This window comes from Fulmarus glacialis, unplaced genomic scaffold, assembly GCF_000690835.1.
Source record: "Fulmarus glacialis isolate BGI_N327 unplaced genomic scaffold, ASM69083v1 scaffold43736, whole genome shotgun sequence".
In the NCBI taxonomy this organism is placed as follows: Eukaryota; Metazoa; Chordata; class Aves; order Procellariiformes; family Procellariidae; genus Fulmarus; species Fulmarus glacialis.
This window is the reverse complement of record NW_009218338.1, coordinates 108,783-126,485: the sequence shown is the minus strand read 5'-3', so window position 1 is coordinate 126,485 and position 17,703 is coordinate 108,783. Positions and strand designations below refer to the sequence as shown.

Sequence of the window (17,703 nt, the reverse complement as noted above, 5' to 3'; positions counted from 1 at the left end):
GGCATTCTGGTGCAGCAATGGTTGGATTTGGAGGGCAAGAAAATAAGAAATGGGACAATGAGAAAATACAATTTTGGTATATCCAGCAATACCATCAAGAGTTACATGTTCCCTCAGCCAGAGGCAGCATTTCGTATTTATTATCCATCAGTGAAAGTATTCTTCATGAACTCATCTGATCCCTTTTAAAAAGTATTTCTATTTTTAACATTGCAACATCCTGTGGCAGTGAGTTCTAAAATTTAATTATGTGTTGTATATTTTAAAACTTCTTTTTGTGCATTTTAAGCTTGTTGCTTAATAATTATGAAGCATCCTTTAGTGCCTGTGCTGCATACCATTCCTGATTGCTTATGTGTCTCTCATACTGTCTCTCTTCCAAACACAAGCCCCGCTATGTTTTGTCTTTCTTGGTACGAAGGCCGTTCCTTCCAGCTGATCATCCTGGCTGTCTTTCTCTGCTGTTCCTACTATTTTGAATCTCTCTCATGCTTCAATATGAGGCGGTTGTTACCGCATATTCTGCATAAGACAAGCTTTTTTGTTTTGCTTTGCTGGTGGTAGGGTGGGTTTTTTGTTTGTTTGTTTTGGAGTCTCACTGTAGGATGGTTCCCTTTGTGATGTGCACAAGCAGAAAGTTTCTGCTGCTACCAGTTCTGATGGGCCTCTTTTTTTCATCTTTTTGGGTGTGGTTTTTTGTTTGTGCGTTTTGGTTTTTTTAACACAAATGTTCTGGAATAAATTATCATGGTTCTAAACCATATGCTTTGACTTATTCCTTACCTTTTAAGATGTGTAAATATACAATTTTCGCACCTGAATTGTAGAGTTTTCTAAATGTCTAACTTGTTTGGAGGTAAGCCCCGCTATGCGCAAGAGAAGATCCTTGAAGCATACACCTGGAAGAACATCACTCCTGCTTCCTGAATAAGGAAGTTGTGCTTTATTTGTATGATTTGTGCAGTTCCTAACAGTCCACAACCTGAGGTCTCATGAGAAATTCAATTTTTGAAAGTGTTTTCAGAACCAAACAAGAAATTAAACAGTATTGTAGAAGTTCTAGGGAGAGCTGGCATTTTTCATAGCTGAAGAAATTAGTTACTGTCTTTGTCATCAGCATCATGTCTGTATGTCTGCTTTAAAAAGAAATCGGTAAAAATGGAAAGGTGATGAACAATAGTATCTTTTGTCAAAGTTGGCTATTGGAATTATATGTGAAAAGTAACTGCAGTGAACTACGTATTCGTATGGCTCCTTAGGAAGCATCTTTGCTTTCTTAGGTCAATTCTGTAAAAAAAAAAAATACAAAAAGCGAAATTTTGGAAGAAAAATAGAGGTGACCCAATTAGGAGATCCAAAGAACTAAAATATTGATGTACTAATAGAAGAAGTTGTAGGCTTTGAAACAGAAATTAATTCTCTAAAGCATTTTCACCCAGCATTCTAAACTGTTGAAAACAATTCATGGAAATACTTACATTAACTAGCTGGACATAAATACAAGTACAGCATTTGGGATCATATTCTGTGGTGGAATGCATCAGTTCCATCAGGTGTATTAAAGTATTTATAGTTGAATAATATTTAACAGAAGAACGTAAGCTACTCTTAGAAAACATCTTATAAAAATTCTTAATATTTTTAATGTGATATAATGAAAAAAAGCTGTTAAACATTTGACTTGCTTAGTTTCTTTGTGGCAAGGTAATTGTGTATTGGTATCGTTTTTCAAATTACCCGTTTTAAGATGAAAAGGAAAGCTCTCTTTTTAGAATATCTTCATGAAACTGTGGAAGTACACAGTGAGGGCAGAGGTACATAGTATTAAGTCATTAGTCACTGAAGTCTTTCTACTTCAGCCTTTCTTCTAAATCATTATTTGGCTGTACAAAGTATTAGTTGTTTCCTCTTCCAGACATTCCTAAACAAATTATGCTGGTGAAATTGAGTAAGTAATAAAACTTCATGTAGTAGATAACACTGTTGGCTTTCTTTAAAAGATATGTGTAAATCTAAATAGGTTTTTTTGTTTCTTCTGCAAGTTGTTTTAGAAATGTGAACAGCAATGTTTATAAATCTTGATCTTCTGTATATAAGGACAGACTTGTTTTTTCTTTCCAGTACTGAGCAAAGATCTTCTTTAAAATTCTTCGTATTAAAACATTGCTGTATGCCATCATCAAGAAATCATTAAATATGAATGTGTAGCTTTTAGTGTCTGTTTTATATCAGATAATTGATGTTTGTTCCAGGGACTAAGGAGTAACTTAAGTTCTGTAACCTAATTCTTTGTCTGTGAATGGGTTTTTCTGCTAACTTGCATTATATCTTGCTATCTTTCATGTAGCTTTATGAAGCAGAAAATAAGCATAAAACTTTGGAGAAGGAGTTCCAGCAGTACAAAGAACAGCAAAGTAGCAAACCAGAAATCCAGCTACAATCGGAAATAAATCTTCTTACTTTAGAAAAGGTATCTTGGATTTTTCTAATTTTTAAGAACTGTCACAATGGTCCATTCAATGATAAGGGAGATGTAGTATAGTCTTGCATGATAAACTAATTAATTTGTCCATTTTGGTTTACTTTTTCCAGCAGTTTTTTCAGACTTTAAATATTCAGACACAAATAAGGCCAACAGTGGCCTTATTTCTATAAAGGAAGCAGTAGTGTTAGAGGTTAAGGCAGGGAAAAAACTAACCTATATATTTAAATTGCTGCCATCATGATTTATGCTGGGGACTCTGAGTATTCTGTTTATAGAACTAAGTAAAGATAAAGATTTTCTTCTGAGGATTGATTTAGACTGGTATTCCACTATGTGCATCGTTTTTTTTAATTAAGTATTTCTGAAAAGAGATTGTGTTACTTATCAGTGGAATGGAATCACTGTCATAAGTTGATTTCTTAGAAACCATATGTGCCTTCAGTAGAGGATATTTTGCTTAATTAAAACCACAGATACGGGCATTGTGAGGTTTGAGTCAAATTGTTGACCAAATGTGCTGAAACAAATTGGACCAGGCTTTTTGGCACAAAATGCACTCACAATTATTGGCCAATCTGCATGTTACTGTATGCTGGAATAACTTCTAATAATGCAAACAAATTATTCAAAATGTTCCTGTCTCTATAGGAGACTTTTTAAACTCTTAGCTTAAATATTTTGTTAGATTTCTTATTTTTGCTAGATGTAAAAAAAAAAAAAAAAAAAAAAATTGGTGCTTTAAGATCTTCACAACTTTAATGGTAAATAATTTTGATAACGATTAAAAGAAAATATCACTGCCTCAAAGTTGTTAATTAAAAATGCTTCATTTTTCAGGTTGTGTTCTGTGTGCTTCATAACTGTTTTCATTTGCCTTTTAATACTAAATTTTTTTTTGCATAGAATGCAATGAATTCTTTTTAGTGTAACTTTTTTTTAAAGATTTAGATAGTAAGATCAAAGAGTCACACTAGATACATAGATTTTAAAGAATGGTTTGAACAGATGTCTGTTTCAGAGAAAAGAATGTAGCATGTATCTTCCACCAGCTACAGGAAAGAAAAAAAAAATCAACACACCTTTTAAAGGCAAGATTTATCCATCAGTGTTTCTGTTAAATTAGTGTTTATAACCTTACTTTGGAAAAAAAAAAGGGGGGGGTGTGCTAATTTGGGAATCTTAATTTTAAAGGTTACATCAGCAGATTTAGTGCTAAAAGCTAATCTTTTCCTTTTTGTATAGATGGCTATCTAATAAAAATAAGGCTATATTTTAAACAAGAAAATATTCATGTGCCATAATATTTATGTTATATTATATAACAGCTTTAGACGATGTTGTATGTTACACTACATAAACACCTTTCTTAAACCAGACCCTTTGTATATATACATCTTTCAGTGATTGTTACTGCTATTATTGCTTCAGCTGATATGATTTTAATTGCCTTTAGGTTGAACTTGAAAGAAAGTTGGAGTCAGCTACCAAGTCAAAGCTCCACTACAAACAACAATGGACAAGGGCTTTGAAAGAACTTGCAAGGTTAAAACAGGTATGCAGGTTTTCTTTTGTCATATGAGACAACCAGGTTAATGTAGTGTTGGAAGCTACTTATAATTACTGTTAACTACTGGCAGTTTTCATTTTATTAGTGTTTGTCTTTGCAAAATTAAAGCTCTGAGCTATGCTTTTACAAAAATAAGAAGAGCAAAACTGATTTGCGTTTGACATTGAGCTCAGAAAAGACCAAGACTCAGGTCTGCAAAGAAGGTTGGCGTAAAAGGAGGCATGATTCAAAAAAGAAGAGTTTCATTAATCTCATTCCCAATAATGCTCAGTCAGCACTTCCAGAGAAAGTATTTTGGTCCTATCCCAACCATCTTGGTCAGTTACAGTCCTAGCTGTTCTGTATTTTAATTGTAAAATGAATGAAGAGCAAAGATGAGAAAAAAATCTTAGCTTTTATAAACAATGGTTTAAGGTTTGCTGAATGCTGTAAAATGAAGTAAACTTGCAGAAAAGTGAAACTTTTTTCTCCTGCTTTTGGAAATCCTAATCTCATATTAATGTGACATGCTTTTTCACTGCTGTGTTTTAACACAGCTTGTGTGTGTGTATATGTATATAGTCATACACATATGACTTGAAAATACTCTGTTCAAACTTGCAGAAGTAACAGCTTCATCCTCACTGAATCCATATACGTCTATGGTTTTTTATCATTGCCTGTCTTTTATGAATTACAGTAAACATTAGCTAAACAGTATACTTAAGAATGGCAAGCATTTCCATTGGCCTTGACAAACAAATTAGTAAATCATTAATCCCTGTTGACACAGACATAAAGCTTCAGAATTCAAGTTTAGTAAAAGGTTTTTATTACCTGTATTCACACCTTCTTTCTGCTTGAGGAAAAGTATTTTTTTTGAGGATTATAGTTCCTACTTCATTCCTACTGCTAGAGTGTTCAGTTTTTGGAGAGGAAGAAGGTAGGCCCACCCTCTCCTAATTGATAATTATTTAAAATCTGTATTTCTTTTTGAACAGAGTGAATGTGCTGTATAATCACTATTAATAATTAAAAACTCATCTGTATTTGCTGTTTTCAAATTGGTCCTTTTTTGCCTAATGATAAAAGGAGTCATTAATTCTCCTCTCCAATTTCTGACACATCTATTCTTGACAAGATGGTAGGAGGAAGAACATAAATCTTATCTCTCTGATTAAGATTTCTTCAGCAGCCATGAAATGTCCAGGCTATTTTTTCTTACTGCCATATTTAAAAATTCGTGTAGAATAAAAGAAAAGATTGTTGCTTGCCAGGTTAACACTAGTGTATATCAATATCAGGTTTTTATTATAAATTTCATCACCCTAGACCTGGCGATCTGAATTTAGTAACATATGTAGATGGCTTCAGCTGACCCTCTTGCTGAAAGTCTGCATCATAAAATAAGATGGCATATACAGTGAATACCTGAAACTTTTCTACTACAGAACAAACCTTTCCAAAGTAGTTTCTTGTGGGTTTTATACTCCTGTGCTTCATCTTATACTTAGTCTATTGATAAAGGATTTAAGTGACTTTAAAGAGCCAAATAAAAGTTGAAGCAGAGCTGATCAAAAACCATTTACTGTGTTTTAAATATAAACTTGGAAACTGTTGCTTCAGGAATTCTAGATTTGCTTTAGTTCAGATGATTTGTGCAATTGTGCATAGTTTGACCAATTTCTTGTTTAAATTGGATTAGTACCATGTTAATTTTGCATTGCCTCTGGTGAATAACCACAGGGCTGTAATCTGTGCCAGTAATTTGTCACACCAAAGCTCTCTAGAGAACTATACAAAACATTTGTGTAGTGAGGATTAGACACTGAAAGCCATATCTTAGATTGTTAATAAATGTTAATGACAAAACCCAGCTGGTAAGTCTTGGAAATGAGATCTAATGCTTTGTGCCCATTGCCAAAAAAATGTTTAAACAGAGATTTCCATTACTCAAAGGTGACCTAGTACAGTCAATTCGTGAATTAAAGAAGCATAATCTACAGGCTAAGCATTTAGTAAAACGCTCTTCTGATTTGCAACCACAAAAGTCAATGTTTCCTTAATTAAAAAGTTTCTTTTTACTTTGGAACTAGTTCTTAGCACACATCTGTGACGGTTTTATATTTTGCAGAATATGAGATATGCACTACATAACTTAGAGAAGTATGGGGCTGTGAATAGAAAATGCTCTAAACTTCTACATGTCTAGGATTTTGAATGCTAAACACAGTGCCAGTGGTAACAAGAAAAAGATCTCAAGTACATGAGGACATATATACATCATGCTTACCTGTGCTTAACAAAAAACAGAGTTAGTTCAGTTTAAACACGGTTTGTAAAGCTGAATGAAAGTAGACTTCACCTAGCTTACTTTTCTTCCCTCTTTGTTACTCAGTGCAAGTCTGTATTTGTTCTTCATTTCTTATACCCCTGTTCAGCTTTAGGAACACAAAAAATGTTAACAACTTAGCTATGTATCTATGTACCCAGGTAGGTTTTTTCATTTCCAGAGGTTTCAAAAATTGACTTTCAAAGTTTGCTGACTGGGAGATCTCAATGCTGCACAAATTAGACTTCCATAGATTTTATGTATGTGAGCATTATTTCTGAGAGCTATCAAACCGTTTACACAAATTTGCATACATGCTCACAGAGATCTTAGATGCTAAATTCAGTACCTGTCTGAGTGCAAGAAACAATGTATCAAAACAAAAATCCAAGCTGGCAGAAATGTCATTTTCAGCGGCTGATAATCTCTGTTACAATCTAGAAAACCAAAATCTCAAAATGTACATGCATATATTATTCAGTGTTCTGGGAGAAATATTTTTTAAGTCTTTTAATGTGTTTGTGCCCTACAGAGCTGTTAAAACCAGCACTGATGCGTTTGTTTAAAACAACATAGATGGTATTGGCTGGCTGACATTCACTCTCTTGTCCAGTGTCTTGCTTATCCAGTCAGTAATTAATTTGATTAAGTTATAAGTAATTTAGCCAAGGATGGGATGTAAATCTTTGTTTAAAAAAAGAAAAAGCACAAAAAAAAACCCAGTTGGAGGTCCAAGTCTTGGTTAAAAACTGTGTCTTGAAACCATCCAGGCCCTCCTACTGACTTGTCAGCTCTGGGTTATTTTCAGAAAACTTTACTTGAGTTCCTTAGCTTCAATCGTAAGTTTTTCCCACAGACTTGCATGGTATGTGTGAGTGGGAGAGTGAATAGTGGCTGCTATTTAGCCATTGTTTAGTCTAGTGTATGTATGTTTACATCTCCCTTTTGGATTTATAGGCAGCTATGGCAAAATAAAGATTGTGCTTCCTTGATTGAAGAGCCTCTTAACTAGAGCACCTGGCGGCGTACAGGGATTCTTTTATGATCTGATTATAACTGAAATTTTGAGGGTTTTTTATTACTGGTTAATTTTTATTTAATGCTGATATTCCTGTATTACCATAGGTTTCAAAACATGATTCAAGTTCCCACCATGCGAGCTTCTAAAACAGTATTCCATGTCTCAGGCACTACATTAGAGATGCAAACTAATGAAGAATAGTAGTAAAACATTGAAGTAAATAATCTGATAACTAGTATGTGGCTTTGTTTGGGTTGGATTTGTTTTGTTTATGGGGATGTAAGAGGAGGATGGCAAAATACCAAATTAGTAAGAGAGAGGAATATCAGTGGTAAGTTTTACCAAGGGAGAAAAGGAAAGAAAATGAGCAAAAGGAATAGCGTGACGAGCAGTGCTGAGAAAGTAGTGGAGGAGAAGGTACCTAGGCCACCTAAGAGTATATTGCAAAAATAATTTTCTGAGTTATTCAGAGGCACATGATACTCTTGGTTCATCTGTGGCTGCCTCACTATGCGATAGTGACTGATGGTAATTAGGTGGTGATGCAAGAGTAAAGTTTCCAAGTGTTCTGAGTTTCTAGTGGGTCTTATCTTTATCCACAAGGCTGCCTTTAGTCCAGCAGCTGATCATTCTAGAGTGTTCCTTTGCCTGAAATTTAAAAATGCAGAATTATAAAAGTGTAAAATTTCTTACTGAAAAGTTCTTACTGAGGCTTGAAAATAGCCTGACTGGCTACAATAAGCAGTTGGGAATAAATGTGAAATATTCCTTATTTCAGGATGTATTATAGGAGCATATTCTCTCTAGAAATGTAAAATATGTCAGAAAGTCTTGACTGAGAATTTTAAGTGTGTGAGTATGTATGTATAAACTTGTGTGCACTGAGATACACTTAAAAAATACTTTGTATTCAATTATAATTTAGTCTTTAAGTATTCACAGCATACAATGAAGATGTTAGAAGTGGGTTTAGAAATGCTGGACTTTATTAGTACCGTAAATGTGCAGAACTGTTTTATTAATATTGTCGTCTTCATTTTAGAAGATCTCACAGTAAATTCTGCTATATTTTAAGTTCTACCATGCAGTAGAGTTTGGTTCCTTCTCTGGTTTAAAAAAAGAAGTTCTTGTTAAACTGTGATGGAAAAAGTGGATTTAATACCTGAATATCTCTGATAAAGTGGCACTGGTTTCATCAGTGTGAAGAAATCCTTCCTTCTCTCTCATTGTAACAAAAGACAGTCTTTTTATGGTCCCTCAACATATTACAAAATTGTATATAATTTGAAATCAGCATGCCTCACTTATCAAACAACTGCTGTGAATTCTTTGCCATCTTTTTGTATTGATGGATTATTAAGAAATGGGTTTCTCTTGCTCTGCTATGAATGGTATACATAGAGCAAGTTTGCTGTTATGCACCCTACAAATTGTTATGACAGACTTCTAAAGGAGTCAGACTAATGTTGGGAAAGACATTTGAAAACCACAGAGTACGAAGTGTGTAACTTAAATTACACACAGGATCCATCATAAATGAATCTGCAAAATCCCTTCTCAGTTTCTTTCATGGTTTTTTTCCAAGTTGGACTGTCTTAAACTGAATGCTAGGGAAATCTTGCTGCAGAAAATGTTGATTTTTATTTATGATTATTTTATTTTTATTTATGATTTAATATGACTGTGTTCAAATGTCATTATTCAGGGTCATGGCATGGCACGCTACAGAAATTTTTGACTTTCACTGTTACAGGACTAAAATTAATCTCGTCTTTTCCCTCACCCCTCCCGAACAAGGAAATGCACAATATTTGTCCTGTTTACATCACAATTGTATTAGTAATCAAATTAAATTTTTAATTGCACTTATCTGAAAGGAAGTCATACCCAACATTAACTCAGAGACAAAACGTGCTGGTAAGTTTTTCTCCTCTATGGAGAAAAGGAGAATTTAGCACTCTATATTCAAACTTACTTCCCTATAAATCTAGGAATATTATCCTAAGCAACGAGCATGCTCACTAGTGACACAGATTTTTTTTTTAATTTTTTTTCATAGACATTTTTCCCAGAGAAAAACATCAAAAGGAACAGGAACTGAACAAAGGAGTCCTCAGGAAAGCCTTGCTTTTCCTACATGTCTCCTTGGCTTTTGCATCATTCTCTCTTTTGTCCTTATATTGGTTTTATTAAATATCAGTAAAGATGTTTCTTAATCAAAAAAACTTATGGTTCTGAAACTAACTAGTTCAGTGAGGGCATAAGGGACCAAGGTATTAAATGAGATCCCTTCTGATCAATAGGAAAGTATTAGGAATATTCATTCTTCTTCCTGGCCTGACTGAGCTTTGGACTTTGTTCTGTTAACCTTTGGTATTGGTACTTCTTCTAATATATACTTTTTCTCTGAGTTTGTTTAGAATGCCTTTTTTGCTATCAGTTTGCCATTGTGAGCATGTTGCTGAACAGCAGAAACCTCTGGATCATTGAACTTTCCTGCCTCAAATAGTAATGTATCAACTTGTCATGAAACTTACACTCCCACGTGCTTCTTATGGCCAGCACACAGTTATGTTTTCCCTCTCAAGCTGCAACTGTAAGAACGCTTTCAAAATCTTTCCTTATAGGTCTGAGTAATACACTCCACAAACTGAAGGACTGGATTAGATGACTTCTATTCAGTGTAGTCACAGCTATTTGATTTCTGTGTATTATGTGTCTGATTATAATCTTGTTTCATTGGTAGGCAGGGATGTTTTCTGCTGGCATGTTAAAGTCTTGCTGTCCTGGTAATAAATGCTACTCTGTTTTGCATTAGTTTTCCAGTATTTAGTTTTCAGGTGATGTTTGCCCAACATACCTTCAAAAAAAATTCCCTCATAGAATTACCGAGATACTTGACAGACTTACACTAATACTCCAGCTTCCCATGACAGTAGTCCTAGTTTAAAATGGGACAATTAGAGCATGAATAAACTGAACTGCAGAGCAAGGAGATTTTTTTTTTTCCCAAGTTAATCCTTTCCTCACCATCTGCAACAATGCATTGGACTGAAGCTAATCATATCTACAAATCAGCATAGGTAGAAAGGCTGGAATGAAGATAATGGCAGTTAGAAGTCGTCTCTTCTGTAAAAGGCTTAGATTTTTTGACATCATCTAAGAGGAGGATGTCAGCCTCATCCTCCACAGTAATGAGGGGTTTTTTCCTACAGATGAGGCAGTTTGTTCTTATATAATTTATTGTGTGACCTCCCAGACTCTTACCACTCTTAGATAATGTCAGCCGGAAAACCAGGTTGTACTAGAAAAATCAATTCGAAAAACAGAACTTGGGTATGCAGGCTGTACTGTATCTACTAATGGATATTTATAGCAAGTTTCTGTAGACAGAAAATCAGGAAAAGTAGCTGGTCACCAGACTGAATTACTGGATTCTTTACCTATAGGGACAGACAAGTAGAAATTTCTAGACTTGTTGTACATGTGCAAGGCAACAACTCGTCTCCTGAGGCTAAATAGAACTTTACAAAGGAAATTTAATATACTTGAAATTTTAGGTCTCATGTTTGCCTTAAGGTATTAATCTCAACTTTTTTTTTCCCTGAAACACAGCAATATTTTAACTTTCTTCATTTTGGAAAGGATTTAAATTAGGAGATCTAATGAGAGCACCAATAATAGTGATGGTCTCGAAAAGAAGTAAATATTAGCCTGTCCTCATACTTCTAGATTTTGGGTAATTGAAATCAGATTTGCTGTCCATTTATTTACTTGTACTTCAAGTTGTACTGGTTTTATACCAACCTATTTGTGACTAGATCATGGTCGGCATTTTATCTTACAACCTGTGTTTAGCAAAGTAAACAACTCAAGATTAAGTCCAACTATCAAAATAGTTAAGATAATTCCATTCCTCCTTGCAGCCCATTGTATACTTGAAATTTGGCTTTACTGTCTGGATGCTGTTGCCTGTACAGGTATTTGGAAACCAGAGAATACCATTGTGATATTTGCTGGGATTTTATTTAAAAAAAAAGCCACCCTCTGTCTTATCTTTGTTAAATACTTCAACAGTAATGCTTGATCTGTAGCATTTTTTAAACTACAAATGTCTATCTTAATTCAAAACATTCTGTGATTAAGAAGCTCCTAACATGTTTGGTATATTGTGTTAAGTGATTAATTTCCACTGTTTTAATAACTGGAATCATATCACTATTGGAATTTGACTTTCAGCTGGTGCTTTTCATTGGTTGGAAAAAGCCAAACTGGCCAACTGAAATATCAATCTAGCCCATACAGCAGCCAGCAGTAGATGCACAAGATCTAGAAACCCGGCTTGAACATCTTTGAATATCCTCCAGCTGCCCTCAGTCAATTAGTTAAGTACATCATGAGCCACCAGTCGCATTCAGGCTGTTGTGTTTAACAAACATCAGTGAATGTATTCTTAATTTATCTGTTTCCTTTTCAAACTAATTCATATTTTTCTCCCCATAATATCCTACTCTTTCACATCCACTTTTTCCCCACTGAATAATTTTATATCGGCAGCAAACTGTTTATTCCAGAATTACATATTCATGAATGAGGAAGTCAGAGTAGATTTTTGTGGAGTCCAGTTACTTTCTTGCTATTGTGGAAATGATCGGTTGCTATCCTTTCTCTAGTCTTCTAAACCCTGAATAATCTGAGAGGACTTTCTCCCTGACAGCTTAGTTTTGTGCTTGTTTGTAGGTGGTTTCTTTGGTGTAGTGTTTTGTTGCTTGGGGCGGGGGATGGGGGTAAGCTTTTCTACAAAAGCTGTATTCATTCTTCCTGGTGTACCCATGCATCCTGTTAGTTTTGGTTTTTGTTATGGTTTCAACCAATGTGGCTCCTGTGGAATAAGTCCTGCTGGTAGTTCCTGGATATTCCTAAGGCCTCTGTTTAAAGAAAGAATAAATAAAAATTGGGAAATAATTATTCCTATGTTGTCAACACCAATTTTAGTGACAGATTACACCTCTGGTTAGTCTTGCGACTTTGTGTTTGAGTTTCCCTAGAACTCTCAAACTCTTGAATAAATATCAACTGGCTGTAGTGAGTTATTAATATTTGCTATATGTGTTTGTAGATTACTGTTCTAAAACCTATTCTACTTCAGTCTGAGACCATTCTTCAAACCTGTCTCGTGTAAAAAAGGGTGCCTCTCAGATGAGAATGTTCTTCTGCAATGACCTCTTGTTGGGGAAGGAAGGACTATGGCCCTATCTTCTCCGAGTGCCTTTTTTATACTTCAATCATCTATCAGCGGTAGACTCTTTGGCAGGACTCCTGCTTCTGGTTTTATTAATATTATCCCTTTAACAAGTTGTTCTTCAGGCTTTTTGGCCTGTCTCTCTGCAGTTCTAGTATTTAATTTGCCTGGCTGGTGTACTGGATTTAGTATAAAAATGAAGTATTTTGGGGTTACATACATGCTATGATTTCTTGTCAGGTATTTTTCTGTTGCATTGCCTGTTCACATTAACAGTTAGAGTCTTTGTTTATACCAATTCCTTGTGAAATTAAGATTTTCTTCTAACTTACTGTTCATCAACAGGGAGTGCTTAAGATGCTGGGAACTGAGATTGAGGAAACTGCCTGACTAGACTCTTCCAAATATTGTTAGGTTGACTGTGTAATGAATACACTCACACATCAAACAAAATTATCTTTTTTTACCCCTATAATAAATATAAAACGGATCGTATTAACAATCAAATATTTTAGATGAAAGCAATGTCAAAATTACAAAGGTAAACTTGCACTTCACAGTATGTCTAGATCCAGGATGTTTGTGTAACCTTCTGCCTTATTTTTAACTACAGGAAGAAATGTCATTTTACCTCAGGTCTTCTGTCTCATTCAGAGTGTAAGACTGACTGTGTTGAGTTAGTGTACAAGGTCAAATGGAAAATGACTGGGAGGAAAACAAGTGGAGAAAGGACCATACTTTTCATTAAGACAGTCACAAAGTGGTAGTGGAATCAAACCCTGGTTTTGTTATAATGTCTGTAGAGCTTAAAAAAAAAAAAACCAAGTAAAGTTTTAGAATGGATAGATTAATCCACAAGATAAGTTATCTAAGGTTTTGCATAGAGCTAGACAAATGTGAAAGGCAACCTCACCAGAGTTTTGTTTTCAAGGCTTATTTTTTTTAACCACAAATTCCACTTTCAAAAAGTAGTTCTTGAAGCTTTGACACTAGGCACTATGGGGCTGATGATGGAAGTTTCCTGCAGCTATTTAGCATTTTTCTGGGTTTTATTTCTCAAAAAAAGGTAAAATATCATGTAGCAAAGGAATTAATCTCGGTCTCTTGAGCAGTTCCACAAGTGTAAGTTTTACGTTTACCAGCTTAAGCCAGAGTTTGTAAAAGGGTTTGTAAAACTTTTGCTATTTTGTTAGTGCAAAGATATCTGTGATTAGGCTTCAGCTGATCCAGCCTGGACAAGTTTACTGCAATTGTGAACTGGTCTTACTGCATTACAGATATCAAGAGCTAAGATACTCTATATAACTCCTGCATTTCTAATACTGCTGGAGACTTAATTGTCATGACTTCATTCCTGAAGTTTTGCTCATGTCGCTATAATTAGCAGTTTTACATGTAATCACATAGTCAAATGAATTATGTCTTCACCCCTTCCCACATTAGCGTGAACAAGAAAATGCAATGGCTCACCTTAAAAAGCAGCAACAAGAGCTGGAGCACATGAGGTTGCGCTATTTGGCAGCAGAAGAAAAAGAGCTGGGGAAAACAGACCGGCAAGAGCTGGAGGATATCAGAAATGAACTTAACAGGTATAACAGCATTTGTAAGGTTCCTTTCCCGCCCCCCCTCGCCCCCCTCCTTTCTTCTCTTGCTGTCTGCCTCAAAATAGGAGAAGGTTCAGTTAAATCAAGATTATAATTGGCTGTCAGTCCAGTGAAAGAACACAGTTTAGTGTCCCTTAGGTAAAGATTGCATATTTATAAAATGCAACAGCACTGCAGCATAGAAAATCTATGTTTAAGGCCACCATACCCTGGTTTTTTATGTTATGGTCATAGTTGTACAGCACCAGGCTTTTTTCTATTTTAAACCTTCACTTCTAAGGATAACTGCTGCATTAAGAAAAGAAAAAGGCATGTACTATTAATATTTTGAATACATTAAAATTTTAAATCTATCTAATGTTGTCCTCCAAAAACTGTGTGCAGTAGTTCTGTATGTTGAACCGTTTTGAGTGCTGTTTGCATTGTCAAAATAGGAGCCTTGGTAGCAAGTATTATAGTTACATATGCATATAGAAAAGGTATTGTTAGAATTTTAAGTATTATAGTAACATTTCTTTTACTTATAGTTGTTTTTCCCTGAGAGAGGATAATTTGTTACCTTTTATAGATTTCTTTACTAACTGCTTCAGTAGATAAATAACTTAAAGACTTAATATGAAAATAATCAGACCGGGTTTTAATATGGCTCATCTTCTGATTCTTTCCATTTTATCAACATCAGGCTAAAGCAACAAGAAGAAGAGAGAAAGCAATTGCAAGATGTTAGAGATAATGCTGCTGGTAGAGTGGATAGTCTTCATTCTAGAAAATTAAATGAGAACATGGATGATTATGTTTCTCGTCTGATAGAAGAGAGGGATACCTTGTTGAGAACAGGAGTATATAATCATGAGGATCATATTGTAAGTGAGCTTGATCGTCAAATCAGAGAAGCTATTGCAAAAAGGAACATCACTAAATAAAAGCATACAAAAAGTTATTAAAAAGAGCCAGAATTTGAACAGTGAGTGATTTTTATAAACCTGTACTACTTGCTCTGCAAAATATGTAAGGTCATGCTTAATTTTGCATCCTATTGTTAGCTTTCTTGAAGTCAATGTAAATATTTGGAACATGTGAAGTTAAACACCATTGTAAGTTTTATGGGGCAATGGCTGGTTTTTAATGTTTTTATACTCATATGTATATATATGTAAATATATTTATCTTGTGTACTTTCTTCTGAAATGTCTTCTACCTCTTTTTGCATCACCCTAGCTAGGTTTGTTTGTAATATTTTTTAATATTCATTCTAAGATTTTTGGTCCATATTGTCATAGTTTCTTTCAATTTTTAAGACGATGTCTTCAGCTATTTTAAAAGTGACATCAGCTGTTTTCCCTGACAGAACTCTTAATTCTGAACCGAAGTGCAGCACCAATCAAATGTCACTTTTTTACTAAATCACAAGGCAATCAATTTTTGCTTCTCCAACTGTAGTTAAGGTAACTAAGCTCGGTAGTAAGTAAGAGACAAGGTTTTGAGGGGGGCGGGGGGAACTCAAACCTTAGAAAACTGAAACTGAATCAATTAGCATGTAACTAGCCTGATTGTGAAGGATGAAAAGCCCTTTGTTGCCCTAGCAGTTTTGCCTGTAGGCCTATAAGGGTGAACCCAGGAGAGTAGAGACCTGGTTCAGAAATATACATGCATTCTTACATCCATCCCTAATGAGGAAAGATACTTGAAGCACTAATTCAGTGAATTTATACACTTTAAATTCTGAACACATATGTAAAACAAGAGCTTTTCTAAGATGTTTTTCTTAATCAAGACCTAACCACTCTGTAGTTACTTAACATCTGTTTCAAAGCATATCTCATTACCACTAAAATTGTATGTAACGTTTTGTTTGATTGTGGAAGTATGAACAGGGTGCAGTCTCAAGGTGTTAAATGCCAGAAGAGAGATCCACAAGAAATGTTAGTTTGTGTATAATCATAGTTTAAAAAGTTTTACTTTCCAGCCTTCATTCTATTTCAGTAATTTTAAAATCATTTGTGTGGATCTAGCTAATAACATTAACTTAAAACACTGTCCTTTCAATAGACATTTTTGTCTGTCCTGTAGGCACAAATGTTTCTCTATTTGAATGACAAGTACTGAAAACGTCTTAGGATTTGTTACTTTTAGAATGAAAAAAGATACCAATGCAAAAATTCCTTTTTTTTTTTTTTACATAGAATCAGTGAACTTCCATGGACATGGCTGTATGCATGTGGCCTTCCTGGTTTTGTGTGGTATTAATTTTAAAATGTGGGGTTTTTTTATATTGTGTCTGGCTTTGCCTCTAGGTGCATTGTTTTTCCTCCTCCCTACCATGGGCCTATCTCCTGTTAAATAAACTCTTAGTTTAAGCTCCTTGTAAAAGTTTTAAACAAGCTGTATAAACATAGAGGTCATATTCTGTGAGGAATTATCACTTATCAATACCAGACTTTGTAAGAAATGCTTTTGTAATACTTTACACGCTCTACTGTATTTTTCAAGTTAGTGTGCTTAAAGAGATCCCTCTCTACCAGCAAAGCAAATAACACCTTCATAAATCCAATATAAATCCATGAAAAGTAATTTTACAGGTTTTTTACATCATGGCTTTGTCATATCACTGATGCATGATCATATGCTATTATTGTAAATTAATCGGGGAACTTCTATCTTGACAGGAAGACGTAGTCACGCCGTTTTTCTTGCTCACTTGCTAGAAGTGTAGTCTCTTCTTCAAACGCTGGAGGGTGCCTTAGGCTTAAAGATCACAAAGACTGTGTTGACTAAATCTTCGTAACTGGTATTCTGTGACTTTTCAGGTGTGTTACTGTATTCAATAAAATTCAAATTTTAAGTATTAAGGATTTTGTGTTTACTTTGTGACTATGTATTTGAACAAAAATTTTCTTGTTTACTGTTTCTGGTAATATGACAGTCTTCAGTGCTTGAATCCATAAAATTGACAAGTTCACTTTCAAAGTTAATTTCACTTTTTAATTTCTAATTGAGTCCCTTCCATGGCTTGTAAAGAAAACAGCAGTCATGTTGCTTGGGGTTTAAAAAGAAACTACTTGGGTGAGTTTTCTTTCTAGTAAATCAAAGTATTGAGTAAAGTAAAAAGTGGAACACTTTTTAAAAAACATTTATGAGCCTGGTAATTAAAGCTATTTCGATCCATTTTGTCATTTGAAAGATCACTGCTTACAAGGTGAGAAGTAAGAATTTTGTGGTTATTGGAAAGCTTATTTAGCATTTTTGGTTTGTTATATAGTCATTACCCTTCGTGTTCATAGTATTAGAATGAGAAAATGAATGATACTTTAAGCTTAATGTTTCAATTTCTTTTTTTTCCCAGCACAATTTGTCTATATGCTTCAGTCTGAAGTACTCTAGAAAAAAAATCTATATTTGTAGTAGATATCTATAGCAGAGATAAGCTCAATATTACTTTTTTTTTTAATTTTTGTTGGGTTCCGTTTGCCTTT

General features: G+C 34.5%; 1 protein-coding gene across 1 annotated transcript in view; it reads left to right on the top strand.

Moving 5' to 3' along the window:
* Window positions 1–15,153, top strand: part of CEP120 (centrosomal protein 120kDa) — a gene marked incomplete at its 5' end in the record, with an annotated part of 22,408 nt that extends 7,255 nt beyond the window's left edge. Inside the window, 4 exons of the mRNA XM_009580011.1 lie at window positions 2,348–2,470; window positions 3,939–4,037; window positions 14,070–14,215; window positions 14,913–15,153. Of these exons, the coding sequence (XP_009578306.1) occupies window positions 2,348–2,470; window positions 3,939–4,037; window positions 14,070–14,215; window positions 14,913–15,153 (609 nt within the window). The remainder of the gene's footprint in view (window positions 1–2,347; window positions 2,471–3,938; window positions 4,038–14,069; window positions 14,216–14,912) is intronic.
* Between the last annotated feature and the right edge of the window lie 2,550 nt (window positions 15,154–17,703).